Raw genomic sequence first — 11,974 nt, 5'->3', positions numbered from 1 at the left:
ATACCTCGATGAAATGACCTCTCAGCCCATACTCCGGATGAAGCGAAGTTCCGAGATGCCATCTGGGGATCCTTTGAACATGTCATCTCGGCGGCCAAAGGCTGTCAGGGAAGTCGAAAAGAGCCAATGTCTGTTGTCATTAGACTATACGCTGTGTACGACGGGCGACCTGAGAATACACGCGCAATCGACTACGGGTTGCTGGGTTCCGGACGATCCGTGAGCGCCTTAAACTTTGAAGATTAAGCCGTGCTCGGCCCTTCATCGGCATCTGTGCATACTAAGGTACAAAGTACATTGATTCCCCTTGCCGGTGGTTCTTTGCCTCGTTTCGAACAACCCCAATATCTGTCTTCAAATCAGAAAAAGCAATTCCTCTCTAAACATCCGATACCATGGAGATGATCGTTGGAATGGTAAAGAACAAGTGGGGCGCTCTGCCCAAGGAGTCCACTGAGTCCTTTGCAGGGCGAAATGTCCTAGTCACAGGCGCCACCTCTGGGCTAGGGTATGCGGCAGCAGCCAAGTTCGCGAAGCTGGGAGCATCAAAGATCATCATCACAGCCCGAGACGAGGCCAAGGGAGCGGCGACCAAGAGCAAGCTCGAAGCAGATGCCGGCGAAGCTGTCCACTTTGAAGTCTGGGATCTGGACATGACTTCTTACGATAGTGTCGTCAAATTTGCGCAACGAGCCGTCAGCGAACTCGACCATTTGGACGTCGCTGTCCTCAACGTTGGAATCTTCAACACCGTCTACCAACAGTCGAAGCATGGCTGGGAGGGAGACCTACAAGTCAACACACTTTCCAGCATTCTGCTCGGTATACTCCTTTTGCCGAAGTTGAAAGAATCGCAAAAGCATACAGGGAAGATACCTGTACTGCAGTTCGTCAACTCGGGCATGCACACGGTGATGAACATCTCCGATGACGTTCGAAACAAACCCGCGATCCTGCCCGAGTTCAACAGGGAAGAAACCTTTGCCGGCGCGCAGAAGCAGTACGGTTATTCGAAGCTTCTCCAGAGATACGCCATCATAGAGCTCGCGAAGAAAATCCCGTCCAGCGAAGTCATCATTACGGCAACGTGTCCCGGCGCAGTCATTACGAACATCGACCGCGATATCAAGTTTCCTGGTGTCAAGATCGTACGGGCGATCGTGCATACGTTGGCGTTCCGAACGGCGGATCAAGGAGCCAACATATACATTACTGGCGCGTCGCAGAACGAGGAATTGCATGGGAAGTTCTGGGCGAATGACAAGATTCAGACTGATAAGCCAAATATCGTGGCAGAAGAAAATGAGAAGCTTGCGCTGAGGGTGTGGAATGAGATTGTAGAGGAACTGGCAAAGCATGTGCCGGAGGTCAAGGAGCATGTCTCATAATACCTTCCAAGTAGTCTGTTCGTAGTAGCGTCGAATGTATTTTACCGCTCAAACAGATTCGAAATGGTCCACGTCGTGTTCAGCGCAGGATATGCATCCACTTGCGTCAGGATGTTCTCAATGCTGATTTGCAGGCTGATTCTACCGGTGGGAGCGTAGGAACGACAACGCATTAGACAAAATTGCTCGAGTGAAAGTAAAAGATAGCGCGAAGGGGAAGTCATGTGCCGGACGATGTAGGTTGTTGACGTGCAGTGCATGTAGTCGGAGAAGATGGTAGAGAGCGGAGGGGGCTAACGCACGCTTTGACCACCAGCTCCACCAAAAAAGTTCAGCGGCAGGCGCGAACTTCAGTGCAACCATTTGCGCATTCACCCGCCGCCAGCCTTTGCCAGACATCCAGAGCATGGCGCCGCCTTCCCACTCGCCCGACACGTCAATCTCTTCCCACACTCTCTCCATCGGCTCCATTCAACCGCCGCCCATGGAACTCCAACCCGCCGCAGCGACTTCGCCTACAAGTCTGCTCACCAAGCCGCTAGCCTTCCTCCAGCCCACGGCGCAGCTCAATGCGACTTTCCTTGCCGCTGCGAAGCGATATCTCGATCCAGTAGCCGCCGGCGTAAGCGCGTCGCAATCACAGCGACAACAAGATCTGCGCAAGAAGCGGAAGCGGGGCGGCGGCTACGATGACGATATCAGCGTGCTACACCTGAAGAAGGTGCACTTGGACGGATTCGGCGTAAACCAGGTGTTCGAACAGACGCGCAAGATCGTCGAAGCGACAACGGATGAGATTGAACTTTCTTTGCCCGACCACGACGGTGGCCTTGTGCCTATCCGTCATGGCGAGGAAGACGACGACGAGGGCATTGAAGAGGCCGAGGAGGAGTACCACACTGAATCAGACATTGGCGAAGAGGGCGTGGACTGGGAATACGATGGTGTGGACGAAGACGAGGACGAAGACGCGCTTGATGGCGAGCCGGACGAAGAGGACATCGACATGGAAGATGGAGCAGACGGCATCTTCTCCGACGATGCCTCAGACGATGCGCCCGCAGAAACCTACCAACCCGACCCCAACGGTCTCAACGACGGATTCTTCTCCATAGACGACTTCAACAAGCAGACTGACTTCCTAGAGCAGCAGGATCAGAGGGGAGAGGGTGTGGACAGCGACGATGACGAAGTAAACTGGGAGGCAGACCCCATGGAAGACGGCCCATCCACAGGCAAAGCCAATGGGATCGCAGGAGATGCATCCGACGATGAGTCTGACGAGGGCGGACCAACCTTCGGCAACGTTGATCTGAACGCACCGGAAGGCGACAGTGGCGATGAGGACGACCTTGAGGATGGTGACCTGGACGGTCTTGACACCGGTATGAACGCCAACAACGTCATGTACAAGGACTTCTTCGCGCCTCCTGCACAAAAGGCGAGCAAAAACAAGAATGGCAAGAAGCGCGGACGACCCAACCCCCACAACTTCCCGGAGAAGCAGTCGCAACCAGCCGAGGAAGTCGAGGAGGACGTGGAAGGAACCATGGCCAGGGTACACCGAGATCTCTTCGAAGATGACGATGACATGGAAAGCGATGGCGACCTCTCCGACGTAGACCCCTCAGACCCGAAGTCGAGACGATCAACACACGAGCGGAGACAGGCCAAGATCGCAGAGGAGATCAGGAAACTCGAAGCCGCCAACGTTGCAAAACGAGAATGGCAGCTATCTGGCGAAGCACGCGCAGCAGATCGACCAGTAAACTCGCTTCTCGAAGAGAACCTCGAGTTCGAACGAGCCGGCAAACCCGTACCAATAGTCACACAAGAAACCTCAGAAGACATCGAAGCGCTCATCAAGCGCCGCATCCTCGCCGGCGAATTCGACGAGATCCACCGCCGCCGCCCCGACGACCTCGCCACCGGCCCCCGACGCGGCCGCTTCGAGCTCGACGACACAAAGTCCGGCAAAGGCCTCGCCGAAATCTACGAAGAAGAGCATCTACGAGAGACAGACCCCAACTTCGTCGAAGCCAAAGACGAGAAGCTGAAGAAGGAACACGACGAAATCACTGCGTTGTGGAAGAGCATATCCGCCAAACTCGACTCCCTCAGCTCCTCGCACTTCAAGCCCAAGCCCGCAGCACCCAACCTAGAAATCCGCACTGATGCGCCCGCCATCGAAATGGAAGATGCGCGGCCCACGGCCGGCGGCGAAGTCGCGAGCGCAAGTATGCTCGCGCCGCAAGAAATCTACAAGCCGGGCGAGGACAAGAGCAAGAGTGAGATCGTTACCAAGAGCGGCATGCCAGTTGCCCACGACGAGATGTCGCGGGAAGAGAAGATGTCGAGAAGGAGACGAGCAAAGGAGAGGGCGAAGAAGGCTGGGCTTAATAAGCCGGTGCAGAAGAAGACGGAGGGCAAGGAGAAGAATAGGGGAGAGAAGAAGCAACTTGTGTCGGATCTTAAGAAGGGTGGTGTGCAGATTATTGGACGGAAGGGTGTTATTACTGATGTGGAGGGTAAGGAGGTTAAGGAGGCTGCGAAGAGGGGCGCAGGCAGCTTTAAGCTGTGAGGAGATAGAATGGGAATGCAAGTCGAATTATGACATATTCGAATTCGTTGCAGCAGGTTCTATTCACTCGATTCTGAAGCGCTGGTATGCGTCGTTCTCCCGTCTGAACTTGCAGTCGTCTCTCAGTGTATGTTGCTTCAATCCGGATTCGTTTGGCAATGGCACGCTACGTACCTCATACGGACAAGCATAGTGGACATAGTTTCGTTACTCAAGAACGTTCATTTGCAATATATACATCGACTTTATCATTCCATCATATACACATTACCCATCCCATATCATCCCGTGTCATCTCCCCCTCACAGCACAACCATGCCAACCGCACACCCCGCTGCCCCAAGCACCATCCCCCAAACACTCCAAGCCCCTACAAAACTCGCCTGACTACTACTCGGCTGAGCCTTATCCGTCACACCGGACTGGCCACTCGCAGTCGCCGTACACTGCTCCCCACACGCATACCCATCGGGACAGCAATTGCCTCCCTGATCCGCGGCGCAGCTATACCACGCACTCGGACAACTTCCCTTCCCTTCCCCAGTCCCCGCACCCGTAGGCGCAACGATAACAACACCATTCGTATTCACAATAGTATCCGTCTCGGGTAGCGCACAAGACCCCGTGGTCTGGCAATCGCGGCCGACGCGGCAGCAGCCCGAGGGATAGTACGCGCTGCAGACGTAGAAGCCGGCGGGGCAGACGTTGTCGGTGGGGGAGGCGGCGTCGGTGGTTGTTACGGCTGCGCTGGTGGGGCGGACGGGGGCGTCGGGTGCGCGCGTGGAAGACGGGTTGTCGTCGTCGCCGAGGCAGGAGGCGCCCGTTGCGCAGGTGCGGCCGTTCATGCAGCAGCCGCCGCCGAGGGAGGCGGGGCACGAGAACCAGCCTGTTGAGCAGGTGTATGCGGAGCGGGAGGTTGAGGTGGAGGTTGGGGAGGGGGTGCTGGTGCTGGTGGAGGTGGTTGGAGGGATGGCGGCGGCGGTTGTGGTGGTTGAGGTTGAGGTTGGAGTCGCGGAGGTGGAGGGTTGGATGTAGGCTGTTGATGTGAATTCTGCGACGCCTGTTTGTGTTAGCATCCAATTCGGTAGTATCATGGAGTCTTGAACTTACATCCAATACCCTGACACTTGAAGCCCGGCAAACAACATCCTCCATTCTGCGCATCAGGACAACTCGTATACCCACTCGCCTCATCACAGCTCACACTGCCCGCGCAAGTCTGGCCCTGGGGACAGCATCCCACATCGCCTGCACTTGAGCTCCCAGAGACACTAACACAGGTGCTGCTCGTGCCACAGCACACATCCGGCGCGCCAATGCTCTCGCAACTCGTTGTTCCATCTGGACACTTGAACTGGCGGTTCAGAAGAATATCTCTGATATGCATGCGCGCCAGCCAATCCGACTGAGCCAGCGGCCGTAGCGGCGAAAGAGCCTGCGACGTCGTATTGCCAAAGACGTCGTAGTCTGTTCTCTTGGACGACTGCAGCGACGGGGTGTCCGCGGCGAATATCCAATTGTCCAGCATAAACATCTCGCCCTCGTCCATGCTCATCTTCTTGACTCCGACTGGCTTCTCATATTGCAGCCGCTGCTTGACGCTCAACCCCCTCTTCACATGTTCCTCATCTTCAGGGAAGTATTTCAGGTGTCTGGGTACGTTGTGCGGCCATTGCGGTGGTGATTCGGCGAGTGTGGGTGTTGCGCAGAGGGCGATGATGGCGGGCGGGAGGGCAAGTAGATGTGGTAGATACATTGTCAACGTCAACCAACGTCAATGTGTCAACGTCGGAGAATAATTTGGTTCGGAGCAGGTGCAGGAAGAAGCACCGCAGACGAACTTGTGGGAAAGTGTGGTTGCTGGCTCGTTGTGGTTGGGATGTCAGTGGCTGGTGGAGCGCACCGGAGCTACGACTCAGGTAATTGGCGAGGCTGGGATGCGTTGGCGCCTCACCGCCGATAGGTGGGCAGGGTGCATCCTGGAGCCCGCCGTTACTGCGACGATGAGGCTCGTTTGGCTAGTAGTATGGGCTAGGATGCTGTGTGGTTTACTAGTGCTTTGGGGTGTTTGGTGCTTTAGAAGAGGGGACTGCCAAACGTCATGGCGGCATGCATGTTCCGCTGATTCCGGACTCTCATCTGCAGGGGCTTGTTGACCTCCATCCAACATCCTCAACCATCGACGCATCTACTACATGGTCAGCATGAGAGTTACCTATTAACCGAGCCGAATGTTCAGCACCTTCGCCTCTGGTCAGGCTTCTTGATCTCAGCGCGGTGTCACTGAGCAGCCCACCCAACGAACACAGAAGCCGGTTGCACGGCCAATTCCATTGTACATATATTCAGATGATGCATAACGCGAGGGGAGATCTCCGTCAATGACCACCGACCGCTTGCCACAGCCAGTCGGATGGCTAGCCTACTCCTTTTTCAACCCACCAAGATAGTGTTGCAGCGCGTATCGCGCGGACCTCCGTTTCCTCAGCCCGTCGTACCAACTGGTCATCTTATACAAACGACCCTGTTGTACCACCTGAGTCTGTCGAACAGCACGACTCTTCCACACCGATCAAGCCTGCAGACCCTTGCGGGCCTTGCGCTCGCTCATGCGCTGGTTCTCCAGCATGGCCACCCAGATGAAGCAGGGCACAAATGCACAAGTCCCCATCAACACCATGATTTTCTGCGCGTCGCCGAACGCGTGTACCACGGCCTGACGCTCCGGACTACCCCATGGCAATGACAATTGCGTAGTGATATCACCATAGATCTTTGGAGCCAGGTGCTTCGATTCTTCAGGGAGGTATTCGACGAGCCTCTTGGGTACGATTTGAGCCCAGAGAGTGCCGCTAACAGACTGGCCAATCGCACCACCAACAGCCGTAACGAGGTTGAGAAGCGCGATAGCAACAGCGACTTGGTCGTGCGGTACAGCCATCATGATAGCAACTTGCTCCACGTTGTAGAGCATAGCGCTCGCCATGGCGCCGAGTACCTCCACCAGGATCAGGATCGCTATCGGGGAGTCGGGTGTGCGGAGATAGATCAACAGGCCAGTCATGAGTAGTTGAGTGGGGACGGCGATGACGGCACCCCATTTGTAGGTATCGGTGTACTTCATGGCAAAGCTGATGATGATTGCCCAGGTGCACGAGACGATGTTGAAGATGTTCGTGATATATCCGGCCTTGGAAACGGAAAGCTGGAACACGACCTGAAGGTATGAAGAGTACATCATGCGGTATGAGCTAGTCCTGATGTCAGCACAGATGTCTCGCGGGTTTTGGAGGACTTACTAAAAAGCGATCCAGGAGTTGCAACCGAGCAGACATGCCGCGATGATCGAGTGGTTCTTCATGAGGTAGTATGGGAAGAGGGCATGGCTAGCGTAGTAACGCTCCCAGGCGACAAAGAGTAGGATGAGGCAGATTCCGAAGCTGACCATGCATATGAACATTGGAGAGCCGAAGCCGTCCTTCTGGTAGACTGCAAGAGGCCACGGAAGAAGAAGCAGGGAGAATCCACCGGTGATGAGTATGACCCCGATCACTATGACTATTAGCAGGGAATGGATGTCTCACTACAAGTTGAACTTACCGTCAAACTCGGTACACCAGTGCTTGATGCTCTGCCAGATCGTTCTGCCACTCGGCTCACGCGAGATGACGCCCATCTTTCTTGCTCGCCTCCCCATGAGCCAGAAGACCAGCCAGAATGATATCGAGAAGACTGGGGTCATGATAGCGAAAGATCCGTAGCCCCAACGCCAAGTGCTGTGGTTGAGCCAGGTTTCACCAAGCTTGGGACCAGCCTAGACACGATGATGTTAGTATACGTCCAATCAACTTCCAGAAAGGGGACTTACGAAGGTGTTGACAACGTAGGGGAATCCGGTGAACGCCATCCAGATCAAACGGTTCTGCATAAGCGCGGTATCGGCGATGAAAATGTTGAAGATGTAATCGACGCCGTTCATGCCGGTCCAGTAGATGACTTGTGCAGCGCAAAAGGTCTGGACGTTTTGGCAAAGAGCCATGAGAATGAGCGCTACAACAACACTAGTCAGACGTGAAACATGTCGGCTGATCTGGAGTGAATGAACTTACAAGCTACGATGAACATCAAGCAAAGAAGAAAGCCATGAGGTCGTCCAACGATATCGATGAACTTGGCCAGCGGAAGCTTCGATACACCTCCGACAATGTTTGCAACGATATCGGTAATAGCCGTAAGACCGTGCATCATGAAGGCCGAGGTGACGTAGGGTCGCCATGAGAAGTTGGTTTGTTGTTGGAGAGAGTTAACGAAAGAGATGAGCATGATCCTATGGGATGTAAGCATTTCTGTGTGTATCATAGCAGTACGCAGCATCAATGGGCAGCAGATCAACCGCAAGAACGAGACGAACTTACGCAGCATAAGCGGCAATGAGCCATTTCTTGGTCCAGACAACAGTCAGGCCCTCCATATCAGCCGGGCCCTTGGCCTGCTCCGCGACGCCGTCCTCAGCAGCAGGATAGGTGTTCATCGAGACATTGCTGTCGTACTTGGCCGTGGTGCTCGGCGGCTTCACCGAAGAAGCATCGGCAGCGATCTCGGGTGTGTCGCAGAACTCGCGGCGCTCAGTGGGAGTCATCCCGGCCATCTTGTCAATCTGGGGGACGTATCCGCTCGCCATTTTGTACCTGCGGTCGCTGGTACTGCGCATTATGTTTAGTTTCTTCATCTGCGGCTGCAATTGGGGAAGCTAAGTACCTTGTCGCGGAACAAATGCGACGGAATGGCGATAGCGGCGAGTTTGGGTAAAGAGCAAACTAATTGCGGCTTGCGATTGAGTGTATGGTTGTTTTGCTTGGCTGACGCGGCGAGGAGCGTTCTAGAGACGCAGCAGCTTGAGAAATTGCGCACGGACAGTGAAGGTGACGGGGAGAAGAGGAGGAGAACGGAAGCGGAGGATAATGCCTCACGGTGATAAACAAAGAATGCGGGGTAGTCGTCATTTCCGGTGAGCACATTGTCTTAATGGGGGATATGGAGACGTGTAGGGCAGGAGCGTCATACTGTTACTGTAAGGTAGTCACGATGGTGGTTGAGCGCAAACATGTCACTGCATGGCCTTTGTGCAAGAGTGCGCATCTCCGCTCAGGTACTATGATGCTTGTCAGGACATTGATACGCGTGTCGTAGAAGTGCTCATAGCAGTGACCTTCTTGGAGCTACATACAATAAGCTGGTATCATCGTCGTTGTTGACATAGAGCAATGAGCCGGCTCACGATCTACGTCAACCTGAAACCAGGGTCCATTTCACCTCGGATAAACGCGGCTCTCTTAAAGTCTGGTGGTCTACCTTGTTTTTCTGGGAGCATACGAGCCGTGTAAACGTGACTACTAGAAGGTGTTCTGACCACGCGGACCTGGCGGCCAGAGAGATTTTGACAGTGAAGTCGCTTGCAATGGTACCTCGAAAAGGATAGTTCAGGTCTGCTCTAGTATAACAAACTCATGCCATACGCGTGGCTACATGTTGAAACAGACCAACTGCCTCGGTCCTGAAAAGGGTACTCTGCTGTTCCGTTGTCTTGGTCATGTTCTTCATCAAACACATGTTGACAACCCCCAAGATTTATTGCATGCGAACGCCCCTGCATCATGCTGCCAGTGCTCTCCCCTAAACGTAGCGCCAGAACTCCCAGAACCGCCTCATCAGACTCACACACTATGAGGTCTGTAGGCTGATCTGCTCAACTCCTCTCGACACTTCCTCCTCCGCGGTCTTGGCTGCAGGTCCGTCCTGGCCCTTCTCGGCAGCTTCAACACCCTTGTCAGCACCGGCAGCCTTCTTCGCTTTCTTGCGCTCTTTCTCTGCCTTCTTAGCGGCCGCCTTCTTGGCCTTCTCCTCCTTGGCTTTGCGAGCCTCCTCGCCACCAAACTGCTCGCGCCATTCTTGCTCTTTCTCCGGCTTGATTTGAGTGAAGAGGTAACCGGCCGTTCCGATCTTGTGGCCGACGGGGAGTGATTGCGCCTCCCACTTGTCGGGAATGATGAGGAACTTGGCATTCAGCTGGGAGAGGATGGCGGCGGCGGTATCGGGCCTGTATCGTGATTAGCCGTAAGTTCTGCACTGGGACGTTTCTGTGCTGCTCGACCACAATGAACAGTCATGTGATGGAGAGATTCAAGACTTACATGTATGGTTCGATCAAACTGGCGAGAAGGTGGATCTGGCTCAAAGCGAGCCCAACGACAGCGGCGCAACGATCCGGCTGTTCTGTAGCCAGCTTGTTGTCAAGTCGGTTGTCTTGCAGCAGCAAGTTACCCAAGCTCGAGACATGGAGCGCGGTCGCGAGTGCGGCACGAATCTTGACATCCTCCAGCTCGGTAATGTACGTCTTCAGCAGATCGTTAACCTTCTTCTTGTGTTCCGTGAAGTACTCATCGTCGTACTTGGTCCAGTCAGGTACGACCGAATCGTAGATCTTGGCGTTGTTTACGAATTTGATCACGCGGTTGATGAAGTTACCCAGGTTCTTCAGCAGCTCGTTGTTGTTTGCGGCAATGAAGCCGTCCCACTCAAATTCGGTATCTCCAGTTTCCGGCCGATGTGAGAGGAGGTAGTAGCGCCACACGTCAGATGGAATGCCGGTCTCCTTGGCGTTGTTGCCGAAGACACCAATGTTCCTTGACTTCGAGAACTTGCCCTTCTCATAGTTCAGGTATTCTGTGGTTGAGATGGTATTGAGCATGGTCCAGTTGTCCTTCGTACCGATCTGAGAGCAGGGGAAGACGACCGTGTGGAACGGCACGTTGTCCTTGCCCATGAACTGGTAAAGCTTGACGTGTTCGGGGTTGTGCCACCATTTCTTCCAGTCCTCGGTGTAGGTTGCTGTAATGGACACGTATCCTATGCAGGCGTCGAACCATACGTACATGACTTTGTCCTCGTAGCCCTGATACCGGTCAGCTGAATTTTGTCGTGTTCAAAAGTGCGTCGTACCTCGAGCGGCACCGCAGTTCCCCACTTCAGATCACGAGTGATACCACGCGGCCTTAGGCCCTCCTTCAACCACGATGAAGTAATGTGAACACCGTTGGAGCTCCAGTTACCCTCCTTGCTGGCCTTCTTGAACCACTCCTCTTCTGATGGCTGCAGCTTGTCTAGGCAAAGATACACGTGCTTGGTCTCGCGAGGGACGGGTGTGGCTCCATCAAGCTTGCAACGCGGGTTCTTCAACTCCAGGGGGTCGAGAAGATGTCCGCACTTGTCACACTGGTCTCCACGCGCGTCTTCGTATGCGCACAACGGACATGTGCCCTCGACGAATCGGTCCGCAAGGAAGCTTTTGTGTGTCTCGCAGTACGGCTGTGTTGTGGTCTGCTCCTCCAGGAATCCATTTTTGTATAATTTTGTGAAGATGTCTTGCGCGATGTCGGTCTGTTGCTGTGTGGGTGTGCGTCCGAAGTGGTCAAAGCTGATATTGAACCACTTGTAGACCTCGCTGTGGAGCGCGAAATACTTGTCGCATAGCTCTTTCGGGGTGACCTTCTCTTCTATAGCCTTTGTCTCCGTTGCTGTGCCGTATTCGTCTGTTCCGCAGACGTATAGTGTGTTGTACCCTCGGGCGCGTGAGAAACGAGCGAAGACGTCGGCGGAAAGTACGGAGCCGACGATGTTGCCCAGATGCGGGACATTGTTCACGTAAGGGAGCGCGCTGGTAATGAGCACGTTCCGCTCGCCCTCGACGGGCAGAATCTTCTTGGTTGTCTCAGTCATGGAAGGTTGTAAGCTGTATTGAGTCAGCTTGTTGTGGTGAATGGGGGAATGACGATGTAGCTCTTACTATGGTGTATCGGGATATGTAGTCGAAGTCGAAGAGAATGGGAGGAAAGCGAGCGCGCAATGGAAATATATGCAGCTTCACGTTTCTTTGGTTGAGTAGCTGAGTCAAACGCGAATGACTGCACGCACGACGGGTGTGTGGTAGCTGCCCCGCCTAAACTTA

The 11,974-nt window shown here is 54.4% G+C and overlaps 5 protein-coding genes across 5 annotated transcripts; 2 read left to right on the top strand and 3 right to left on the bottom strand.

Annotated features, from left to right (window-relative positions):
* Positions 1–395: 395 nt before the first annotated feature.
* Positions 396–1,388, top strand: J4E85_010488 (uncharacterized protein; the record flags this gene model as incomplete). Its single annotated transcript, XM_051474697.1, has 1 exon — positions 396–1,388. The coding sequence occupies one exon, from the start codon at positions 396–398 to the stop codon at positions 1,386–1,388; it is 993 nt and encodes a 330-aa protein (XP_051321617.1).
* A 406-nt stretch (positions 1,389–1,794) lies between these two features.
* On the top strand, positions 1,795–3,969 carry J4E85_010487 (uncharacterized protein; the record flags this gene model as incomplete). Its single annotated transcript, XM_051474696.1, has 1 exon — positions 1,795–3,969. One exon carries the CDS (start codon positions 1,795–1,797, stop codon positions 3,967–3,969), a length of 2,175 nt encoding a protein of 724 aa, XP_051321616.1.
* Positions 3,970–5,240: 1,271 nt separating this feature from the next.
* J4E85_010486 (uncharacterized protein) lies at positions 5,241–5,725 on the bottom strand (the record flags this gene model as incomplete). The annotated part of the gene is made up of 2 exons (XM_051474695.1): positions 5,241–5,252; positions 5,273–5,725. The coding sequence occupies 2 exons, from the start codon at positions 5,723–5,725 to the stop codon at positions 5,241–5,243; spliced, it is 465 nt and encodes a 154-aa protein (XP_051321615.1).
* Positions 5,726–6,541: 816 nt separating this feature from the next.
* Positions 6,542–8,650, bottom strand: J4E85_010485 (uncharacterized protein; the record flags this gene model as incomplete). Its single annotated transcript, XM_051474694.1, has 6 exons — positions 6,542–7,220; positions 7,269–7,521; positions 7,570–7,783; positions 7,838–8,019; positions 8,079–8,296; positions 8,385–8,650. The coding sequence occupies 6 exons, from the start codon at positions 8,648–8,650 to the stop codon at positions 6,542–6,544; spliced, it is 1,812 nt and encodes a 603-aa protein (XP_051321614.1).
* Positions 8,651–9,690: 1,040 nt separating this feature from the next.
* RAR1 (putative methionine--tRNA ligase, cytoplasmic protein rar1) lies at positions 9,691–11,745 on the bottom strand (the record flags this gene model as incomplete). Its single annotated transcript, XM_051474693.1, has 3 exons — positions 9,691–10,066; positions 10,161–10,921; positions 10,969–11,745. The coding sequence occupies 3 exons, from the start codon at positions 11,743–11,745 to the stop codon at positions 9,691–9,693; spliced, it is 1,914 nt and encodes a 637-aa protein (XP_051321613.1).
* Between the last annotated feature and the right edge of the window lie 229 nt (positions 11,746–11,974).

Source organism: Alternaria conjuncta (genome assembly GCF_024043145.1).
Source record: "Alternaria conjuncta strain BMP 0040 chromosome Unknown scaffold_23, whole genome shotgun sequence".
NCBI classification, from domain to species: Eukaryota; Fungi; Ascomycota; class Dothideomycetes; order Pleosporales; family Pleosporaceae; genus Alternaria; species Alternaria conjuncta.
This window is presented reverse-complemented; position numbering and strand designations above follow the sequence as displayed.